Source organism: Anthonomus grandis, chromosome 19, assembly GCF_022605725.1.
Source record: "Anthonomus grandis grandis chromosome 19, icAntGran1.3, whole genome shotgun sequence".
Taxonomy (NCBI): domain Eukaryota; kingdom Metazoa; phylum Arthropoda; class Insecta; order Coleoptera; family Curculionidae; genus Anthonomus; species Anthonomus grandis.
Window position 1 is genome coordinate 5,599,658 of NC_065564.1, and position 25,133 is coordinate 5,624,790.

Sequence of the window (25,133 nt, forward strand, 5' to 3'; positions counted from 1 at the left end):
AAAAAATACAATTTTAATAAGGAATAAGAAAAAATGGCTTGAAATATGTGAAAAATTATTCCAGAAACCTGGAAACTATTTGTTTTTATTGCGCATATTTTAGCGACAACCCCAATTTTTTCCCCGACAAGCCCCATTCCAGTCGCCCGAAACGCGAATAAATAGCGTTATTTATTTATTCGAAGTGAAATATAAGTTTTCCGGGGAGGTAGAAGAAAACTTCGATACGGGTTTGCTTGCCGTTAAACTCGGTGAAACGGGTTTAAACTTTATTTGAATAAAATTAGCGAAAGGTGTGTCGGATCCATTTAAGTTAGGCAAACAAGAAAAATATTAATTCCGGGGCGCAGGCGCCCTTAAACTCACTTAAACCCTTATTAAGGGGCGAACCCTGAAGAAGTACAAACTCACAATTTAAACGCTCGTTTGGCGGTAAAATCGTAATTTAATTCGGGAGCGCATAAGAACGTAATTACCGTGCGGGGAAAATAAGAAAATTTACGAGGAAACTTCGCTGTACGGTTTATTAGCGTCACCGGCTTAATATACGCCGGGAAATTTCCAGATAATGGCTCACACTTAATTTCCCGATTTCCCGTTAACGATCTTATACATACTCCCTAAAAAATCCACTCAGATACAAGTGGGAAAGTTCCACCCACTATATCATACGTACTAATAAAATTTTCCTAGTTGAAAAGGAAGAGCATTGGATCTTTGGTCTTGTATAAGAGAGAGACAGAGAGAAAATAAATAAATAAATAATGAGTTTTATTTAAAACAGAAATTTACAAAATGTTCCATTAAATATTTCACCTCTGCTTTAATGCAAGTCTAGCTTAAACAACTAAACCTCGTCCATTATCTCAAAGAATTTTGAGTTTGATTGTTGTTTTTGATTGACTGTTTTTGGAAGAATCGTAGGGATAAAAAAGGTCTGATGATGCTTTATTAGCGAAACATGTAACCTTCGTGACATATAAAAAGATGTTTTGAGACTGAGAGTTGGAGTTTTTTTATTTTTTTATCTATTAGTTGATTGTTACTTTTATTACACAAAAAAAAACAAAGCTTAATGAACCCTAGTCATTAAATTTCACATAAGCTTTTTTTGACAGATTTACTTAATATGCACCAAAAAAAAATTCTTTTGAAAAATTTTTTTTTCTTAATTTTACTTAAACTACAACGAAGAAATTACTTCAAATATCTGAAAAAAATACGAAAAACTCACTATTTTTTTGTTACCATAACATTAAATTTTTCCGCTTTAAAATGTGAAAAAATTTAAATAAAAGTTTAAGATGCGTCTTTAATGCATAACTCCATTTCTTTAAAATCTTCCGTATTGAGGCACATGTAGATCTGCGTGTCATCAGCAAAGGCGTGAATTTTACAAAAGTTTAGTAAGTCCGAAGTATAAATAAGGAACATTAAGGGGTCCAAAATCGACCCCTGAGTATAACACCAGATGATATAGTTTCTATCAGATAAAATTATTATTACAGCGTATTAATTAAGATCTGTTGGATAAGTATGATTTCATAAGCATTTCGTTGTAAAATCATAATATTGCAATTTGACCACGTTACAGATCGTGATTCACTGTGTCAAATGCCTTCGAAAAGTCTAATAACACCAAAATTGTACTAATTTTTTCTATCTTGTGCTCTAAATATTCAGTATATTTATTTAAAAAAAAATTAGAAAAATCTTGAAACGCCTGGAAAAAAATTAAAAAAGGCTTCAAATGACTGTAAAAAATCCGAAAATTGCGCTGCGAATTTCTGGGAAAATTTAAAAAAGGCTTCAAATGCCTGTAAAAAGTTAAAAAATAGCTCCGAATGCCTGGAAGAAATTATTTTTTAACTGCGTGGAAAATTGGGTTGCCATGCCTGGGAAAAATTAAATAATGACACCAAACACTTGGAAAAATTCTATTTCATTTTAACCTCGTGGAATAAAGAAAAAATGACTTGAAATCCATGGAAAAAATACAAACGTTGCTGGAAATATTGGGAAAAAATCGATTTTACTTAAACTTCATGGAAGGAACGAAGAAGTGGCTTCAAATGTCTGAAAAAAATACAAAAAAGGCTTCAAATGCCTGTAAAAAGTTGAAAAATGGCTCCGAATGCCTGAAAGAAATCAATTTTTAACTGCGTGGAAAATTGGGTTGCCATGCCTGGGAAAAATTGAATAATGACACCAAACACTTGGAAAAACTCTATATTATTTTAACCTCGTGGAATTAAGAAAAAATTACTTAAAATGCGTCGAAAAAATAGAAACGTTGCTGGAAATATTGAGAAAAAATCCATTTTGCTTAAACTACATGGAAGGAATGGAGAAGTGGCTTCAAATGTCTAAAAAAAATACAAAAAAGGCTTCAAATGCCTGGAAAAAGTAAAAAAATGGCTCCGAAATGCCTGGAAGAAATTAATTTTTAGCTGCGTGGAAAATTGGGTTACCATGCCTGGGAAAAATTGAATAATGACTCCAAACACATGGAACAACTTTATATTATTTTAGCCTCGTGGAATAAAGAAAAAAATTACTTGAAATCCCTCGAAAAAATACAAACGTTGCTGGAAATATTGGGAGAAAATCGATTTTGCTTAAACTACAAGGAAGGAATGGAGAAGTGGCTTCAAATGTCTAAAAAAAATACAAAAAAGACTTCAAATGCCTGGAAAAAAGTAAAAAAAGGCTCCGAAATGCCTGGAAGAAATGAATTTTTAACTCCGTGGAAAATTGGGTTGCCATGCCTGGGAAAAATTGAATAATGACTCCAAACACATGGAAAAACTCGATTTCATTTTAACCTCGTGGAATAAAGAAAAAAATTACTTGAAATCCGTGGAAAAAATACAAACGTTGCTCGAAATATTGGGAGAAAATCGATTTTGCTTAAACTACATGGAAGGAATGGAGAAGTGGCTTCAAATGTCTAAAAAAACTACGAAAATGGCTTTAAATTACTACTACCTGCGACAATTGAAAAATGACTTGAATGTGTGAAAAAACTACAAAAGAATTAAAAAACTGTAAGTACCTAAAATCCATTTTTCGTCTTCCAATCAATCAAAGTGCACTATCAATGATGGCCAACGACAACCACTCACTATCCCTCTTATTCACACTACATATAAGTGCTTTCTTTCTCTATCTTATATAAGGCTAATTTACTGTTTTTTTAATTCATAAACGTGATTTCATAGGCTTAAAGAGATTCGTTGTAAAATCCATAATATTGCAATATGACCGCATCACCGATCGTGATTCACTGAGTCAAATCCTTTCAAAAAGTGTCTTTCTACCTGGTGCTCTAAAGTCTAAATATATCATCATACACACAGTGTGCATGTACTGTTTGTTTTTAAGGTCTAATGATGCTCTTAATATGAGCGAAACACGTGTGACCTACTGCTAGAATTAATAAATACTTTTGAGACCGAGTTCCCTTTAGATTACATTTATCAGAGCTACCGAGTTGCCATAACTTAAGATATAGATTAAGATACTAATAACGCGAAGTTCATCGAAGCTATTGGGATTTGATTGTGGTTTTTCTACCGCAATTTTCTCTATACAACAATTTATAATTTGTGTTATATATATATACAGGGTGATCCGTTGATCATGTTACAAACTTCTAGGGCAGATAGAAAACGTCAAAAGAAAAACCCTTAAACTACCTTAACTTTTTTTAAACATTTATTTTTTATTTACGCCAGATTTTTTTTTAATTGTTTATTAATAATAATAGGTAATTCATTTTTATATCTCATAACTTGCTTTTTGTCAATTTTGGCAGAAACGGTGATATTTACCATTTACCGACTTTTACTAAGAGCACCTTTTTTATGTAAAAAGCATAGGAACATCATTATCTAATGCCCAAACGGGCAGAAATGAAAGTCTTTATGAAATGGGCCTAAATTTACCAAATACTCCCCTGATTCTAAAGCCCCTGGTAAGTCTTTTTTTTTATTTAGTAGGTTCAAAAGAATAAACATACTAACAATAATTTACCTCCCAAAATTGGTTGCGGTAGCTAAAGTAGTTCCGGAGCTGCTAAAAAAAAACTAGTTTTTAAAGGTTATTTTCAAAGAGCTCTAGCTCCCTGAGGAAGCTTTTCCGGACCCATGTTTATATGAACTTTTGTTTTTCTTTTGACGTTTTCTATTTGCCCTAGAAGTTTGTAACATGATCAACGGAACACCCTGTATATCAATGTAAGAACTGCAATATTTTCGCATTAGTGGTAATAAATAAATAAATAAAATTAGGCCTTTATTTTATACTCGGCGAAGGGCAGCGAATGCTGTTAACTTAACCGAGTACACATAAAATTACAATATTATTATAACTACTTTAAAAAAAGCAAATAAAACATACAGAAAATATTTAACTAACTTAATAATTAATGTAATAATTACTGTATAAAAAAACAAATACTTAAAAAAAAATGACATTCTACAATAATAGCAATATAAATAAACTAAAAGTAGAAGAATTATCCAAAAACAAATAAATTATATGATATGATACTTCTATCTACTCCAGTGGCATTACTTTTTATGTTTTTTAATAATGCACTGTCGATATGTCTGATATTTTGAAATTAATTTATTGTCGTAACAATTATTTGAATAAAAGTTAATTTTATTCGAGTGGTTTTGTAAGTACGTGGCAAAGAAGTTATTGACATCATTGGGAGTTTTTTTGAATGCACTTTTTTTTTATCCTTGTTAAGGTGACGTTTCTTAAATGTTTGTAAGGCCTCATTTTTAAATTTTCGTTTATTCATGGAGTTTTAGGCTTATGTTTACAAGGGACTCTTTAACAGACTAAAATGAAAATTAAATTGTTTAGAATAAATATTTTTTGGTCAACATTAGTTGGATATAATATGCCAGTCAAAGGTCAGTTTTGTTTAATTAAGATCGCAGTAAATTAATTTTTAATCAGATGTATTGACTTAGGAAATCATGCCAGTTTTTTTTTTTAAGCACATTTAGCCACAAGTTCCTAGCGGAACAACGGTATTTATGTTTAATGATGGCTCTTATATCACAGTACTGAAGAGTTATTTGCGATAAAAATCGCATCGAATAAGGATACCAATGGGTTTTGAAGATTAAAAAAATGGTGTGAAAAAATATAATCAAAATCAGAAATTAAGAATTTAATTTTGACGGTTTATAGAAAACATAAAAAGCATAGTTTTTATTAAATTTTTTTATTATAAATATTGAATATTCGAGCTGTGCATTAACCTCAAAATCGAAACCTACAATTTCCGGAGTAAACCTAGTTTTCACATATGCCGCACTCTCCTAAATAATCTGCAATTGGGGTGTCTGAATTATCATTTTGATTAAGCCAAGTTTAATTTCCAAAAGTCCAAGATTTAAATTTATTAAAATTAGTAACAAGAGACCGCACATTTAACCATGCCTAACATTTTGTCTTAGCATGCCAAACATAGTGTAAAATTAATCTAATAGAAGGGAGTAATACGTAATCAATAGTAAAATTACACAAATATACCCACAAAAAATGCCAATACTACGTCTTCAATTATACATATAATTAAACAGCAATAGAAGATGAAAGTACGTACATGTCTTCTCGCTCTTCATTGCACCACGAGACCCATGAGAAATTATAAAAAAAATAATACAAGAAAAAATAAGTTAATCAACTCTAAAAAGTTGCCCATAACAAAAAAAAATTAATAATTTTCAGTACATTGTCATATAGGTGCTAATTTTTAAATAACTTCCAGATCTTCTTAGATAATGTCACTATAACAAATAACAGACGACCATCTTTATTCGCCTAGAAAACCAAAATAATTAAAAACGAAGGCCTCAAATTAATTTTCCAGGAATCAGTTACAGAGAGAGAAACAGTTTTCCCGCATGCAATCAATGAATTTCCCGTGGGACCTGCATAACATTAAACTTTACATTTAAAACGAATAAAATAAATTCGAGTGCACATGCGGAAACGTAAATTTTATTCGCACACAGGAGGGGGCGAAAATGATTCCCACCCGCGGTCAAACGTGAACGGGGGAAAAAAATCTACGAAAAGCTCGCGACGGTCAAATTAACACTCGGGGACTTTTTCCGGGATAAGTAGCGACTCTGGGGGGCCATAAACCTAATCCGGCCTCCATTACTTAAGTCCGGGCCGACCTACATCTTGCCTTTCCAGGTTGCCTGGATCTCCTAAATCGCCCCCCTTTCCGTCCCTCCTGTTTCATTGCACGGCTTAATTGGGAATGAATGTCTAATCTAGTTTTCCAAGGCGCTGAAACTTACGTGGAAACTCGGGATATACTCGTGAGCTTCGGCAAATTCGTTTGGGAAAACTGGCAGGGAATTTTTATGATATGCTAGGAAAAGCTTCAATTTTGAACCGTCCTGGTTTCTGGAAGAACTGCCTGAAGGAACATAAAAAAGGGAGTCAAGGATCTCTGGAATGGGACCAAATCTATTGTGGTCGGTAATTTGGCAGCCATTTTTGCCTTCGTCCAGGCATTGATTTTAGGTGGGATGAGGAAGAACTGCCTTAAAGTACGTGGCAAAAATGACTTCAAATGCCTACAAAAAAATAATTTTATTTAAATTACCTGGGATAAGGGAGAAATGGGCGAAAGAGATTAAAAAACTTAAAATTCGTGGAAAAAATAAGGAAATTGCCTGGAAAAAATCTATTTTGTATTCACTACCTTTTATTACAGAAAAATTGCTTGAAATGCCTGGAAAAAAAACAGAAAATACGCCAATTGCCTGCAAAAATGCTATTTTATATTTACTTCCTGGGATAAAGAAAAAACATCTTAAAATGCCTGGAAAAAATACGGAAATTACCTTAATTGCCTGGAATTTTTTTTTCATATTTACTTCCTGGGACTAAAGAAAAATTGCATCAAATGCGTAGAAAAAATAGGGAGGATTACCTTAATTGCCTAGTTTTTTGTGTCACATTTAATTCCTGGAAGAAAGAAAAAGTTGCATGAAATGCCTGGAAAAAATGCGGAAATTACACCCAATTGCCTGGAAAAATGCTAATTTATATTTACTTCCTGGGTTAAAGAAAAAATTACTTAAAATGCATGGAAAAATACGGAAGTTACTCCAATTGCCTGGAGCAATATTAATACTAGCTTCGAATGCATGGAAGAAATTAATTTCTACATTAACTCCGAAAAACAGAAGGAAAAATGGGTTGAAATGCCTGGGAAAAATTTAAATGGGTCTTCAAATGGCCGGGAAAATTAATAAATTGCCTGCGAAAAAATTTAGAAAAGCCTCAAATGCCTAGAAAAAATTAAAAAATGGCTCCGAATAAATGAAAAGAATTTAAAACTGGCTTCGAATGCTTGAAAGAAGTGCATTTCTACATTAACTCTGAGGAACGAGGGAAAAAATGGGTTGCAATGATTGGGAAAAATTATAAAAAGGCTTCAAATAATTGAAAAAAATTATGAAAGCCTTTAAATGCCTGAAAAAAAATTAGAAAAGCTTTCAATCTCTGGAAAAAATTAAAAAATGGCTCCGAACACCTAGATTTAAAAAAAAAGCTTCAGGCGCTTAGAAAAAAAGCTTCAAATGCCTGGAAAAACATTATGAAATATCTTGAAATGCCTGGGAAAAATTTAAAAAAGGCTTTAAATTCCTCGAAAAATTAAAAAATTGCTGCAAATTCCTGAAAGAAATTTTTTAAAAAGGCTTCAAATGCCTCGAAAAATAAAAAAAATTGCTGCGAATTTCTGAAAGAAATTTTAAAAAGGCTTCAAATGCCTCGAAAAATTTAAAAATAGCTACGAATTCCTGAAAGAAATTTTAAAAAGGCTTCAAATGCCTCGAAAAATTAAAAAAATTGCTTCGAATTCCTGAAAGGAATTTAAAAAAGGCTCCGGATGCCTGGAAAGAATTTAAAAATGGTTCCTAATTCCTGTAATTTTTTTTTAAAGCTTCAAATGCAGGAAACATTTAAAAATGGCTTTAAATGCCTGGAAGAAATTAATTTTTATTGCAACTCCGTGGAACAAGGGAAGGTGAATGAGAAAATGGGTTGCTTGAAAAAGCCTTGAAATACCTGAAGAATTTTAAGAAAAGGCTTCAAATGCCTGGGAAAAATTAAAAAATGACTGCAAAAGCCTGTAAGAAATTAATGTTTAACTCCGTGGAATAAGGGAAAAATTGGGTGACCATGCTTGGGAAAAATTAAATAATGACTCCAAATACTTGGAAAATAACTTAGAATCCAACACAAAAAATACAAACGTTGCTCAAAATTTAGGTAAAAAAACTTAATTTAAACTACATCAAAGAAATGAAGAAATGGCTTCAAATGTCTGAAAAAAATACAAAAATGGCTATAAATGCCTGGAAAAAAACCAGCCAATGACAACCATTATCCAACCACCATCCCTCTTATAAGTGCTCTCTTTCTCTATCTTGTATAAGACTAATTTATTCTTTTTTTTTATTCCTTTTTTCTCTTTCACGGTGCCCAACATTCAATTCCCTCAATTTTTTTTCTGCCACGTCATTATCTCCCTGTCTCTCTCTCTCTCTCCCGCTCCCCCGGTTTTTATCAAATAATTTTTTTCCAAAGGTTTCCGTTAACGTTAAACCTTTTTCCCAGCAAAACACACTCACACACACATACACACAAGCACGTGCACAAAAGGGGACAAAAAAATTAAATTTATTACGCGGACCGTACGGCTAATTCGCGTTTTATAAAGTTCGCAACGCGCGCGACATTTAATTTTCGGCGACAAAACCCGCATTTTAACCGACTCCTAAACGGCCGAAAATAAAAGTAATTTAATTACGTAAGCCCCGGTATGTGACAACGAGTCATATTTTCCACACCACCCCCTGTAATTAACCGCCCCCAAAAAAGTCGTTTTTCTTGTAGCGTGCGGAGAGTGCCCACTTGCCGCACTCCCCGAAGATTATACAGTAAAGATTTGCATGCGGTCCGGGTTCGAATCCGCTCAGTGTCACACATTTTTTTTTCTATCCGAATTTTGACAATTTTAATATTTTTTCCCGGGGTTTGTGTGTGGAGGGAGGGAGGAAGTGTGCCTGATTTAACCCGTCTGTGGCCAAATTACTGAAAAACTAATAAAGGACGAACCCCTTTGGGGCCTGTGTGAAAGTGTGATTATTTCAACGGAGCCCTAATCTTTTATGAAGTGCCTTGCGCAACATCCAGTTATGAGGTCCCGCCGCGCCCCTTAATCCCCACTTTCCAATTGTTTTGTTTATAAAATGCCGCTTAGGGGCCGTTTATGCCCTTAAATTGGGCGGGGAGGTTTTCGGCTGTTTATGGATTTAGCATACTTAGTGTGAACAATTTCAAAATAACCGCCTGTACTTATACTGTTTTTTTAAGAAACTTTATCATTTATGTAGGAAGCATAGAGGGGGATAATGGTGTAAAAAAACAAACGAAAACTGTGAAAAGAGAAAAGTCAAACAATTCCAACCATTTGGAGACACTCTTGTCTTTTTTTCTTCTCATCCCATGAAGTGAAAATGGAATAGTGTTTTCCTGGCCTTTGGGTCATTTTCGTATTTTCTCCTTTTCTTCTTCCTTCCTATTTTTTTTCACATTTCAAGATAGTTTTTGTATTTTTTCACCTACAGGGGGAGTCCAAATTAGCCCAAACTTTTTTTTTCAAATGGAAAGCCACTTTTTTTAAACTCTCATTAAAAAGAGCCCTTTTTCCTGATTAAATTGCCCTATTTACTTTTGTGATTATCTAAAGGAGAAATACGAAAAAAAAATAAAAACCATTAAAGTCTCGAAATATTTTGTGTTGGTAAATTTTTGGCGTGATTGTTTATTTTATTGGTATCGAGACATTTCCTGACATTGTTGTAGTGTCACTGTTAAAGTGAATTTCAACCAGTTGTTAAATAAGTTAACTTATATTGAAAAAATGCCTTATTTATCCGAATCCCACAAGATTGAAATCTTAATGATGATTGGTTATGGGGACAGAAGTCGTACTCAGCTAGAGGTTGTCCACTTATTCAGGCAGAAATATCCAGATTTGCCACCTATTAACCGAGGTACGGTTAGTAAAATCGAAAGCAGATTTCGAGAAGTTGGACATGTGAGGGATGTTTCAAGACAAAAGTCTTCTAAAATCGATGAAAACACCCAATTAAATGTATTGTTAGCGATGGAAGAAAATCCGATAACTGCAGCCAGAAGAGTAGCTCGCGAAAACTCTATTTATCATAAATATGTGCTAAAAATTTTAAAAAGTGCAAACAAACGACCTTATAAAACGCGTTCAAGAGTTATTGGAAGACGATCCAGATCGCAGAGTTCAGTTCTGTGAATTAATGATGAACGCCATTGACGAAAATCGCATATCTTCGGAGTGGATTCTTTTTTCTGATGAGGCTACATTCACCCTAAATGGCCATGTTAATAAGCAGAACTGTCGCTACTGGTGTTTGGGGTGGCATAATTGGCAGGCAAGTTATAGGGCCCATATTCTTCAATGATACTTTAACTGGGGAAAGATATCTAGAATTTCTTGAACATGAACTAGTTCCAGTCTTACGTGCCTTATATAATAATAATAATAATAATAATAAATGTATTTTATTCAAAATTTACAGATATAGTTGACATTAATAACATTCTATAATTAAGTCGAGAAGCAGGGCGCAGTCTAGCTAAGACAGCTACTCTACTGAACCCTACTCAACGGTCATAAACTTAAGCTACAATATAAAGAATAACTCTATTAAATTCATTAAATACCCAAATAAAGAACAATATATATATAATTTAAATGAATAATAAATAGCTAAATATAAAAAATTGACAAAAATAAAATAAATAATTAAAGGCCTAAATTACGGGTTGAAGGTTAAATGTAAAAGATATTTCTTAAACTTTGATTTAAATGACTTCTGATCTAAAGTTGACAATTCAGTTGGTAGGTCATTGTAGAGTTTAATGGCATTGTACGTAAAAGAACGTTGAAACATTGCAGTCGAATGACGAGGAAGTGTCATCCTCTCCGGAAATCGGATCACTCTTGTGTGAGCGTTTAAACGAGGAACAAATTTATTCCGTAAAGTGGAGGGAAGGGAGGGGTTTAATAAAACTTTAAATAAAAAATTACCTAAGCGTAACTTTCTGCGCCTGTCCATCCTCAACCAGTTAAGCTCTTTAAATGTGTGTGAAATGTGATCGTATTTTCGTAATCCAAATATTAGCCGTGAGCAAGCATTTTGAACTTTCTGAATACGATTTTTATCTGCAATGTCTAAGCAAGGACCATAAATAAAATCACAGTAGTTGAAGTTGGACAGGACCAGAGACTCACAAAGCATCTTTCTCAAATGAAAGCTAAGAACCTGACGACTATTATATAAAATTTTCAATGATAAAAATAACTTCTGAATTAACAATTTAACATATTCACGAAACCTCAACTCAGTATCCAGGACAATGCCTAAATTTTTCGCACGATCCATCTTGGGAAGAGGAACATCATTTAATAAGATATTTAAATTATTTTTAAGAAAATCTTTATTAGGTCCAAAAATTATAACATTTGATTTAAGAGGGTTAAGTTTTAGATTGTGGCAAGAAGAAAGCTGGTTAAGTAAATTCAAGTCATGGTTTATTAAAGAAGATGCATGCAAATAATCCTGATGATTGAAGTGAAGATAAACCTGGGTATCATCGGCAAAAGCTCTCAGTTTACAGTACTTTAATGATTTAAGTATATCTGAGGTGTAGATTATAAATAATAATGGTCCTAGGATTGAGGTATGCCTGATAAAATTCTAGCTTCTTCGGAAAAAGAATTATTTGAAAATATTTTTTGAAATCTGTTATGAAGATATGATTTAATCAACATTACCGAACCATCCAGAAGTCCATAAAATTTCAGTTTCGCCAATAAAAGTTCGTGATTGATCGTGTCAAATGCTTTCGAAAAGTCTAACAGAAGCAAAGCAGTAGACAACTTTTTATCTATTGACGTTATTATGTCATCAGTAACTCCAATTAGGGCAACATCAGTACTCAAATCCTTTCTAAAGCCACACTGAGTCTCCAAGATAATTTAATTCACACCGCAGTACTCAATCAACTGATTATACAGAACCCTTTCGAAAACCTTTGACAAAGCCGGTAATATACTAATTAACAGATGGATTGGTAGAAGGGGTGCAATCGAGTGGCCGGCACGTTCTCCCGATCTCACCCCACTTGATTTTTTTCTGTGGGGACATTTGAAAAGTCAAATTTATATGAGCAAACCAGGAAACCTAGACGAACTCAAAGAACGTATTAGGCAAGATATCCGACAAATATCTCCAGAAGTGTTGGAAAATGTCAGAAACGAATTTTATTATCGTCTTGGGCTTTGCCAACAAGTAAATGGTGCTCATTTTGAGCATCTTATACATTAAACGCAACTTTTAATAATTTCATGTTTTTTTTTTCGTATTTCTCCTTTAGATAATCACAAAAGTAAATAGAGCAAATTAATCAGGAAAAAGAGCTCTTTTCAATGAGAGTTTAAAAAAAGTGGTCTTCCATTTAAAAAAAAAAGTTGGGGTTAGTTTGGATCCCCCCTGTGGGTGAAAAAATACAAAAACTATCTTGAAATGTGAAAAAAAATAAACAAAAATCGACGGGTCTCAGGAATTTTGCGAGATAAAAATTGATTAGTTTTAGCTGAATTTATTCCAGTTAAAGTCACCACACTGTATGTAGATTTAAACTCGATTACTACAGCTCAAATATTTGATGAAATTCATCTGAAAAATCAACGTTTTTCGTCCATTCTATCCAATCTAATAACGCTGTTTTTATACTAAATATTTATATATGAAATTATATCAAATTTAAATAAACAATGCTAATATATTAAATATTGCATATATATTTTCTGCAAAAACATTGTTTTTCAATAACACAACCCTTAGCCCCCCACCCACCCCAAAAATTTGCTCAGTAAGAAATACTTTTGAAAAATCACTGTTTTTCATCCATAATATCCAATCTAGTAGCACTATTTTTGTGTTATTAGATTAACGACGAAACCAGCTGTTATTCATACGTACTATTTTGGAAAACAATGCTTTTTGAAAACAATTTCTTACTGGTAAGTTGTGTAGGGTGGGTGGGGGTGTAAAGGTAGGGTTAATGAAAAACGTTTTTTTTGCAGAAAATAATTGCCTGAGAAAAATGATATTTAAGAAAACTAAAAAAATTATAGTTTTTGCATCTACACTTTTCTTACATAACCTTAAGGTTTTCGAGTAAAACGCGCAAAAACCCTATTTTATTTCCCGAATAATGAACGTAACACTTTTCCCTATTTTATATTTTATTATGTGCCGTTTGACCTGTATACTGAATAAAATTATTTAAATTTGAATTTGTGTGAATTTATTTAAGGGTCTCCAAGGGCAGACAAATTTTCCTTTCCGGTGGACAATATTTACATTTCCCGTTATCCCGGATGTATTTAAATCAGCATTAAACCCTCGGGAAAACCTAAAATTCTAGAAAACGAATCGGCGATAAGCTCCCGACTCTTATGGCCCAATTTAAATTATAAAAAATGAGGGCAGGGGGGTTAATTAAAACATACAATTCCGCGTAAAGCATCATCATCCCTTAATTTATTTTAAAATCGAATCGGCAACATTTAAATAAATAACGGCGGCGCGTTTGTTTACCAGCAAACAACCCCCCCCGGCGGGCCATTATTTATACTGAAATTGTTTTAATATTTGTTCAGTTGGATAAAAGGGGCAAAACACCCGTTCTCCCACCTCCCACGCCGCCCCTCTGCCCACCCGAGAACAGATTTACGACTGATAAAATTCCTCCCCAAAGACCGGAAACGAATTTATCCCCAGAAAATCTATGATTTAAAACCGGTTTAATATCGGGAAATTCACGACCCTTAGGGCCCTCCAGGGGGAAAAAGGGGGTTTAACTTATACAGGTTTTTCTTATGTGGCGGTCGGGAAATTTGGCAACAAGCGCGAACCAGTTTGGCAGCTGACTCCGAAAGGGGGGGATGGGTGTCCAAAGGGGGTTGATTTATCGCGAAACAAAGTGCGAATCGTATATGGAAATTTCTTTCCGGTTCTCTTGTTGGCAACGTTGGCGTTTTTCTTTTTTTTTTTTCGAATTACGTCGCTTTATCTGTCATTGTCAGCACTTTGATCTCTATATCACTTTATTCGTTAATTTGCACCTTGAATTATTCAAATAAATGGACTCATTAGGTTTTAGATGCGTTTTGTCATTATAACTTAAATGAATAATCAAGAAATAAAAGACCTGCATTTATTTGTTATTATAAGCATTTTTAAATGTTTTCGCTTTGTAGATTTATTCATTAAATGGACTATAAATAATTGAATAAGCACTGGATTTAGGCATGACAATGGACCTTAATACGTACATACAATTATTCGTAATTTTTTATTAAATATATTGGTTAAATTGCACTTTAAATAAATAAAAACACTAAATTTTAGTAATTTAATAATTTACTATTTAGTTTGTCAATTATAATAAATTTTAAACGAATTTATTCATTATATTCGCGTCTTATTTGATTAAAAATGACTAGTAGACTATTTTTTACTTGATTTATTCATTAAATCCTCAATTTGAATAGTCAAAAATAATTTAAAGAGTGAATAATTAAAGGGTTTCCATATATTATTTATTCATTTTTACATCAAGTTATTAAACAATTTGTTTAATAACTTGATGTAAAGTGACGTTTTTATGAATAAATATTTTTAAAATCAATTTTTATAAAATTTATTCATTTAATTCATGAAATATTTTTTTATATTAATTTTATACAAAATTGCGCGTTTTCTTTATGTACAAACATTCGTACATTTAAATGTAATTAGGAAAAATTATTGATACGCATTATTTGTTAGATAAATTTGGCACGTTTATTCATTAAATGACACGTTAAATTGAAGACTCTTTAAGGCTCGATGTTTTTGTACAATTTCATTACATATTTTTGGTGAATATTTAATTTACTCATTAAACAAACATTGTTTCCTTTGTAATTAAATTGAATTTATGCATAGAATAATTATTCATTATATTCCAGGTTTAACATCTTACTTAAATCTTGATCCCGAAGAATTTATTCGTTAAACTTATATATTTTATTCCTTATTTATTAGTTTTAAAATATTTTTTCTATAAATTTATTTCTGTAAAATTCTCGATATTTATTCGTTTAATTTTGACATATTAATTCCTTAAATATAATTGCGTATTTAACAATATTCATTTTTAAATTCAATTTATTTAATTTAATACATTTTTGCAAATTTGATGACTATTTATTTATTCTCTTAAATATATACCTTAAACACCATGTATATGTTCAAACTTCCGCATTAAATTAAATGATTTTTTAAAATTTATTCATTAAATTTAAGTGACATTAAACATTAATAATTAAAAAGTTCATTACTAAAATTCAATAAATTTACTTATTAAATCGCCCTAATAAATTTAAAATCCAGGAAAGTTTATTCATTAAAATTTCATTACGTTATAATTTTCTTCTGTTAAAAGTTCCAAAGTTATTTCTTAGTTTTGTTATATAAATTAATACATTTAGCAAATTCATTTGACAAAAAAGTACTTGACAGAAATATATATTAATATTTATATTAATTTATTAAATTCGTACTCGATCAGTAAATTTATTTAAATTTAAAATTTATTTAATTTAATACATTTTATAAATTTATTTATTCAAACTTTTTTTCTTCGTTAAATATATTTCCAATTAGAAGATTTACTCATTAAATTTGTATGAATTTTTGCAGTTTTTGGTTAATTTATTCATTAATTTGACTATAGATTATTTGTTCTTTTAGCAGATTTATTTCTTAAATATAAATTAATACATTTTGCAAATATAATTAAATTACTTGAAAGAAATATGTATTCATATTTATTTATTATATTTATATCATTTTTTCGCAACTTTGGATAAATTTATTCGCTAAATTTTTTGCGTTACTACTATGATTAACTATAACAAGACAATGCCTCATTAAAATGTGGTAAAACTCCCTTTTCACTCTTCACCAAGACAAATCAACCCTTCCGAAAATAAATTCCAGAATACAAGAGAAGACAACTTTACCTTGTCAATCCCCCACAGAAGACAGAGACACAATGGGTGTCGGTTTACGTCTCCCTGGAAAATTTCATTTATCATTTCCACCGACACCATTGTACGTTTCTATAGGGCTCGTTTGAGAGCCCTTTCCCTCCTCCAACAAGGAAAAAATTGAATTACGATTTAATGAATAAGAAAAAAAAGACAAATTTTATTTATTCAAATTAAAACCTTGTCTGGGGGGTAGACAAAGGGGTCATTAAAAAAAGATTAATTTGACACTTCAGTAACATGCATATTCATCCCTCTCGCTCCGTGGGCCGCACTTAAATAATAAAATTCATAATGCGCCCTCGGATCTGCATAAACGGGATTTTTAAATTAGAATTTTCGCGGTAAAATCTGCGTTTTTTCTTCTTATTTTCAGTAAAACATAATTAAAATTATTCACGGAAGGGCGCGCTCTAATTGGGAAAAAAAACAATGCGATTGCTATTTATTCATTAAAATTAGGTGAAAATATGTTCATTCGAGTCCTGAAACAACCTGTCCCGAAGAAATTCATTACGCAAATGCAAATTCCCCAAACCATCACTCTGTTCCACGCGCGGTATTTAATGAGAACAAAAAAAAAACCCTCCTCAAACCTTACGTTCCCAAGTAATTTTGCATAACCTTAATGTACGCGATGCACATTAATTCATCCCCTTTTGACGCCTTCACTCATTTCACGCCCCATATTTACGTTTCCCGTTATCCCGAATATGTTAAAACCTGAATTAAATCCCCGCGAGTGAGTGAGTGAGAGAGAAAGAAGCGGCGGCATTTTGTTATAAACGTTGTCGGAAAATTAATCAAACCGACGACGACGAAGTTATTCTTAAGGCAATAAAACAGTGGAAACGTGGAAAAATGGCGAATGTAAAACTTATAATTCTCGCTCGCGGAGTAATGGAACTTCTTCTTCTTAGTCTTGAGTCACGTCTTGATCTACGTTCTTAATTTTAGCCCAGCAGCACTCGCTTCCCCCCCTCCCCATCCCTTTTCTCCCCCCCCCCCCCATCTCTCGATATAAGTAAAAAATTTCCCGCGAAAAAAAATCATATATTTAAGTGAGTTTTCGTCATTAGCGGTGAGTTTAACGAATAAATTCACACCAAGAAAAAAAAAATAATTCATGGAATTCATGGAAAAAAATTAATTTTATTTTTGCTGGAACGGAGGAGTGGCTTAAGGTACCTGGAAGAAACTGAAAAATGGCGTCAATCTCCAGAAACAAATAATTTTTACTAAAATGCCTGGGAAAAGATTAAAAAAGAGTTCAATTGCATGGCTCCGAATGCCTGGAAAAAAATTAAAAACGGCTTCAAATGCCTAAAAGAAATTTAAAAAAGGCTTCGAATACCTGGAGAAAATGAAAAATTGACTTAAAATTCTTATAAGAATTTCATTTTTACTTCAACTACATGGAACAAGAGGAAATATACAAGGTTGCAATGCCAGGGAACAAATTAAGAGAGGTTTCAATTACCTAGAAAAAATGGCTCCTAATGCATGGAAAAAAACTAAAAAATGGCGTCGAATGCCTGAAAAAAAAAACTGGCTTCAAGTGCCTAGAAAAATTAAAAATGACTTTAAATACCTAAAAAAAATTATTAAAAAATGACTTCAAGTGCCTAAAAGAAATTAATTTCTACTTCAACTTCGTGGAATAAGGAAAAAATGCCTTGCAATACCTGGGAAAAAATTTAAAAAAGGTTTCAATTACTTAGGGAAAATGGCTCCGAATGCTTGGAAAAAATGGCTTCAAATGACTGTAGAAAAATTATTTGACTTCAAATGCCTGAAACAAATTAAAAAAATGACCCTGAATGCCTGGGAAAAACCAAAAGATTGCTTCAAACAAAGGCCTGGAACAATTAAAAACCGGCTTCGAATACCTTGAAGGAATTAAAAAGTGGCTTCACATGCCTGAAGGTCATGAAAAAACGGCCTCAAATGACTGGAAGAAACTAATTCTTACTTCAACACCGTAGAACAAGGGGAGAAATGCGTTGCAAATGCCCCGGAAAATGTTTAAAAAAGGCTTCAACTTCAAATGCTTTAAAAAAATGGATCCAAATGCCTGGAAAAAATGAAAAATTGGCTTCAAATGCCGGGAAAATTTTTAAAAATTACCCCGAATGTCAGAAAAAAAAATTAAATTTGCTTCAAATGTCTGGAAAAAAAATTAAAAAATGGCCTCAAATGACTGGAAGAAATTAAAAAAACGAATAGAAGAAACTAATTTTTACTTCAAAAAAAAAATTGGCTTCAAATGCCTGGCAAAATTTCGAAAATTACCCGAATGTCAGGAAAAAAAATTAAATTCGCTTCAAATGCCTGAGAAAAAAATAAAAAATGGGTTCAAATGCCTGAAAAAAAAATAAAAAATTGGCTTCAAATACCTGGCAAAAATTTAAAAATTACTTCGGATGCCTGGAAAATAAATTAAGAAATGGCCTCAAATGACTGGAAGAAACTAATTTTTACTTTAACTCCGTAGAACAAGGAGAGAAATGGGTTGCAAATGCCTGGGAAAATGTTTATAAAAGGCTTCAACTTCAAATGATTTAAAAAAATGGATCCAAATGCCTGAAAAAATTAAAAATTGGCTTCAAATGCCTAGCAAAATTTTGAAAATTATCTGAATGTCAGAAAAAAAAATTAAATTCGCTTCAAATGCCTGAGAAAAAAATAAAAAATGGGTTGAAATGCCTGGAAGAAATTAAAAAACGACTGAAAGAAACAAATTTTTACTTCAATTCCGTAGAACAAGGGGAGAAATGCCTGAAACAAATTAAAAAAATGACCCTTAATGCCTGGGAAAAACCAAAAGATTGCCTCAAACAAAGGCATGGAACGATTAAAAACCGGCTTCGAATACCTTGAAGAAATTAAAAAGTGGTTTACTTTAAATGCCTGTAAGAAATTAATTTTGACTTTAACTCCGTGGAACAAGGGAAAAAATGGATTGCAAATGCCCGGAAATATTTAAAAAAAAAGTTCCAAATGCCTGGAAAAAAATACAGAATTGCTCCAATTGCCCAGAAAAAATAAAAATTGGCTTCAAATGCCTGAAAATAAATTAAAAATTACTCCGAATGCCAGGAAAAAATTTAAAAGTGGCTTCAAATGCCTGGGAGAAATTAAATAATGGCTTCTAGAAAAGTAGGTTGCAAATGCCTGGGAAATTTTTTAAACAAAGGCTTTAAATGCTTAGAAAAAAAATAAAAAAATTACTCCAAATGTCTGAAAAAAATAAATAATTGGCTTTAAATACCTGGCAAAAATTTAAAAATTACTCCGAATGCCTGGAAAAAATTAAAAAATGGCCTCAAATGACTGGAAGAAACTAATTTTTACTTCAACTCCTTAGAAAAGGGGGAAAAATGGTTTGCAAATGCCTGTGAAAATTTTTAAACTAAGGCTCCAAATGCTTAAAAAAAAAAATTAAAAAATGGCTCCAAATACCTGAAAAAAAAATTAAAAATGGCCTCAAATGACTGGAAGAAACTAATTTTTACTTCAATTGCGTAGAACAAGGGGAGAAATGGGTTACAAATGCCCGGGAAAATGTTTAAAAAAGGCTTCAACTTTAAATGCTTTAAAAAAAATGGATCAAAATGTCTGAAAAAAATTAAAAATTGGCTTCAAATACCTGGCAAAAATTTAAAAATTACTCCGAATGCCTGGAAAAAAATTTAAACAATGACTTCAAATGACTGGAAGAAACTACTTCTTACTTCAATTCCGTCGAACAAGGAAAGAAATGCGTTGCAAATGCCGGGGAAAATGTTTAAAAAAGGCTTCAAATGCCTTAAAAAAAATCATTCTCTTCAAAAAAAAAAATTCTTGGCTTCAAACAATTTTCTATATTTAATCATGTGTATTTTATACGGTATCTTCGGGCAAATAAGCCCTTAATCCCAAAGGATACAGGGTGCAGGTCAGCCTTAAGTAATGATTACAGATGAAGTTTATTGCGTCAAAACTGCATTTTTCTTTTATTCGCCCCTTTCCGATCAATCAATAAGCCCGTTGAAATTTTAGATTAATAATCTACTGCAGCTGGGCAAGGGCGGCCGTCATCAATCATCCCCATTGATAAAACCGACAGCCTTAAGACCGCTCGATCTTACGGCGTTTACGCGTGTTTCTGGCATAACTTAATCCATTTTTTTTATTATGTTTTAAACATTTTAAAGGCGCTCGAAAGCTGTAGGGCTGTTCACCGCGAGTGCATTTTCAGAAAAAAAAGGGCCTTTTTCACTACATCCCCCTACCGTTTCGAGGTATGAATTACACTCGAGGCATAATGCCGAGGGCCCTTCGGGAGGGTTAAAATTTAATTTTTTCCTGAAAAAATAAAATTTCTTTGCGGCAATTTTAGGGCGAAAGGACCTGGAAAATTTCGCGGGTAATTGAACGGATTATTATTTGATAAGACATGAATGACATGACGGGGGTAGAAATTTGCATTTTCGGAAAATCACAGTCGTCTCGGTTAAATCGGTGGTGGCGTGTTTAATTAACGCGCTGCGCTTGATTGCGGGCGTTTATTAAAATTGCGTAAAAATCAGCGCACAATAACAAAAGAAAAAATAGCCAAAAGGGGCAACTCCCTCCCCCTATCTCTCTCTCTCTCTCTCTCGCTCCATTAGAGCTCACTTTATTTTCAACCTATATTTCTCTTAAATGCATGATTTATTTTTCGCTCTTCAGCCATTCTCTTTCTTCCTCTTAGGCAGTTGAATCAATTATTCCCTCCAAGGATTTGACAGTCATGTTTTTATTAATTTATTAATTAAAATTGGAAAAAATTAAATTCGAACTCGAGTTACCCGGATCAGTGGAAAACCGACTTAAAATTCCTGGAAAAACTACGCAAATTGCTCCAAATGCCTGGAAAAATCCCTTTATTTGAACTAGCATGGACAATTTAAAAATGCCTTGCAAAATACAAATGTAATCCTAAATATCGGCAAAAACGATTTTACTTGAACTACATGGGACAAAGGTAAAATAGCTTAAAATGCCTGGAAAAACTATAAAAATAGCTCCAAAATATCTGGCAAAAAATACTGTATTTGATGTATCATGGACAATTTAAAAATGGCTTCAAATATCTGGAAAAACTACTAACAGTGCTCCAAATATTTGGGAAAACTCTATTTCATTTTAACTGCGTGGAATAAGAAAAAAAATGGGTTTTTTGCGAGATAAAAATTGATTAGTTTTAGCTGAATTTGTTCCAGTTAAAGTCACCACACTGTATGTAAATCTGGTGTCAATTTTTTACCTCTACCTTACCAATTTTATACTCTACAATTGAATCAATATTGATAAATATACCAAATTTACTAAAAAATCCTAGAATAAGTATACAGGGTGTCCCGTAATTAATTGGACATAGGTTAATGTAGGATACCTGACAAGAAAATAAACCGTTTGTGCTCAATATCGCTTAGCAAAATGTTGTTATTGGTTTTCGTTCTACAGGGTGTTAAAACTAATTTTTTACCAAACATTTATTAAAATATTTTGGAATCCACTGGACAGATTAACATAAAATTTGGCGTACTGTGAGGAACACGAATATGATATCTATTTTGCCATTGCCACTAGATGGTGCCACATACAACAACATTGAGTGATTAAAAACGTCATAACTTTCTTGAGCTCCCTGTACGTACATTTGCGAGTGAAAATAATAAAACAGCATTTAATTCTAGTCAAAAAAGGTATACTTCTTTGATCTCCAAAAAGTAGACCGTCTTCGAAATAAACGCATTTTTTTATTAGGTTGCGTATGAACACTTAATCCAAAATTTAATTAACAACGATAAAATTAGAAGAGGCTGTTGATTATAATAATTGTTCAAAATGTTCACCATCCACTAGGACACATTGTCTAATTCTTTTATTTAAATTTTGCCTGACTCCAAACAATGATTCTTCTTGGGCCCTGATGGTATTGACTCCTTCCACAATCTTTTGCCACAATTCCTGACGGTTATTTATTTTATTTTTATACACAAGTGATTTCAAGGAGCCCCAGAAATAAAAATCTCTACCTCTAATTCACTACCTCTACCAATTTCGTCCAAGTAATTTCTGACTTGCAGTGAATAATGTGCCGGTGCACCATCGTGCATATACCAACTGTCACGTCTTAAATTTAGGGGCACATCTTCTAGAAGAATGGGTAGATCATTCCTCAAGAAATTTAGATAACGTTCTCCATTAAGCCTAGCTGGCAATTCAAACGGCCCCACAATACAATCCCCAAAGATACCACACCAAATATTTATTGAAAACTCATGTTGAAAATGGTGTTCTTGGAAAGCATGAGGATTTTCCATCGAATAGATATGATTGTTACAAAAAAATGGATCGTTCAATTGGCACTCTCTTAAAAATTGACTGAATTGGAGTCTTGAGGAAGAAGATTTTAAACTGGAGTGAAATGATACGGATACAGTTTTTCTTGGCGTATAATTTTGGACACCGAAGATTTCCTTACACCAGTGGCTGCCTCAATACGTGTGCTGGTTTTAGAATTTTCGATAACACGAACCAAAATTTCATCTTCCATATCTGCTCCAATTATCCTTGGTCTTCCCGCATTTAGGTTTTTTGAATGAAATGAGCCCGTTTCGCCTAATCTATCGTACAACGTTTGATGCTTTGGCTGCCTTCTATCCGGATACAGATCTAAATAACGCTGCGCTGCTCTTTTTTGAAATTTTCTTGAGCATATACACATACCATATCCCACATCTGAGCATTAGAAAAATCATTGTGACGCGACATTTTTAAGCGAAAATAACACAATAAGAACACGAGCTTTAGCCAAATTAAAGACTTACTTATTAATACTTCACCTAGACAGGTCGTAGTTGTGATGTGTTCATCCTAGGCAAAGCTTACTTTGTAAAACTTCGATAATAATTTGTTCATACGCAACCTAATACGAAAATGCGTTTATTTCGAAAACGGTCTACTTTTTGGAAATCAAAGAAGTATACCTTTTTTGACTAGAATTAAATGCTGTTTTATTATTTTCACTCGCAAATGTACGTACATACCCCCTTTAAGCGCTTGCATTGGAGTGAGATGTCATAAGAACCTTATGACAATGAGTGAAACAAAGCTCTTCAATTTTTTCCCGTTTTCGAGAGGGTAATTTTCCAAACTACCACCCAGATTAGATTAATTAAATTAAAAAAAAAAAGCGCGGTCTAAAAGCTTAAAATGCTCCCCTTTCCCCACCCCTTCGAGGAGGGGACGAGAAAGTTTAATTACTCGGTGTCTGCGGAATCCGGCGGCGGGTTAAAAATAAAAATTCCTCGTGTGGAATTTTTTTTATGGGAGTGGGAGACGAGAAAACCCTCGAAAAACCCAACGACGTAGGGAAAAATTTAATTTTCCAGCGTTCTAGGACGAGAAATAACAATATATTTAAGAGAGCCACACCCAAAAAACTAACATTTCTGTTCACATTATTGTGCATTGAAGGAACACAAGAAATATTCATCTAAATTAATTGACTGCAATTCTCCAACATAGTTTCCATGTAGACCATGTAGGCCAATTGCACATGATGATCGACCTAAATTTCTATTTGTGCTTCAAATGCCTTTGAAGCTAATTACAAAGACCAGTGTTTCCTGAAACCACGTAGTGGATTGATAACAACAGCATCATCTTTAGTTAAAAATCGTACAAAAATCGAATTTTGGAATCTAATCATGCAAGTAACTTTGGATCAGATTCGGCATCATTGTTGGACGCACACATATTCAAATATTTTGAAATTCATATTTCACCAAGTGATTTAGCAACGATAATGTGTTAGGAATCCTTTTTTATAGATAAGTCCACAGAAGTTGAAGCTCATTCATCTATTATTAACATTGAAAATAACCATTCAAAGTGTTTCAGAGTTTTGTTCTAAGTATACGGTCCCTAAGAATGAAGATGGATGAAAAATGAAACCTGTGCTCAAGCCTTGTTTAATTTACTTCTTGCCATGTTATTTCTAAGCCTCTTTTGTTATTTTTTGATAATCTGTCTATTTTTAATTTAATATTTTAAATATATATAAAGGTTCTTCTATGAATTCATATTTTTTTAGCTTTTAGGATGCTTGTACACAAGATTTTGTCTTACGTAATATAACACACTTTCACACTCTCTTTCATATAAGTCGGCAAATTTAAAATTTAACAATCCTCCGGCTGCCTCGGGGGAGCCTCGTCTGGCCTCCGCTGACCGTTTCAATTTGTTATTTTACAGGTTCGGCCGATTCGAAGAGCCACACGAGGCACCCGCACGGGGCGCACCGACGCCCCATAAGAGCTGACACCAGGACCAACCTCAGCTATGAGAAAACCGCGCAAAACGGCGAGACCTACACCCAAACATTTGCCAAGCAAAACACGAAGATCGTCCTGGATTGCGCGGTTAACATCAATTTTAGGTAAGCGACAGCACCGCGTAGACAAGGACAAGAAAACTCGGTCTCAATTAAGAGAGTCTCACCCCTACCGGAACAATTCCGAGGGAGCCACTTTGAAACGCCAGAGATAAAAGTCAGGGGGTTGCTTTTTAAAATTTCCAACTTTTAATGTTTTCAAGTTGGGGAATGAGGAGGGGGTGCATCATCCACTCGCTGCCTTTACCGGAAATAAGACTCCGGCAACAGTTTATTGGGGCGCACTTAAATAAACCCCACGGTTTAACTTTCGGCGCGCACTTAAAGGGGTTGGTTTTTATTCATAAGCGCACTCGACCCCATGCAGCTTTAAAGGGTTGGAACTTTTTGGAGGGGGGACACTCCTGCTGCCCTACTGAAGAACCTCGAAAATTATAATTTGAA

The 25,133-nt window shown here is 33.1% G+C and overlaps 1 protein-coding gene across 5 annotated transcripts in view; it reads left to right on the plus strand.

Moving 5' to 3' along the window:
* Positions 1-25,133, plus strand: part of LOC126747289 (hemicentin-2) — a 242,879-nt gene that overhangs the window by 115,187 nt on the left and 102,559 nt on the right. For all 5 annotated transcript variants that reach the window (XM_050455825.1, XM_050455826.1, XM_050455827.1 and 2 more), the window contains one exon: positions 24,551-24,734. In XM_050455825.1, the coding sequence (XP_050311782.1) occupies positions 24,551-24,734 (184 nt within the window). The remainder of the gene's footprint in view (positions 1-24,550; positions 24,735-25,133) is intronic.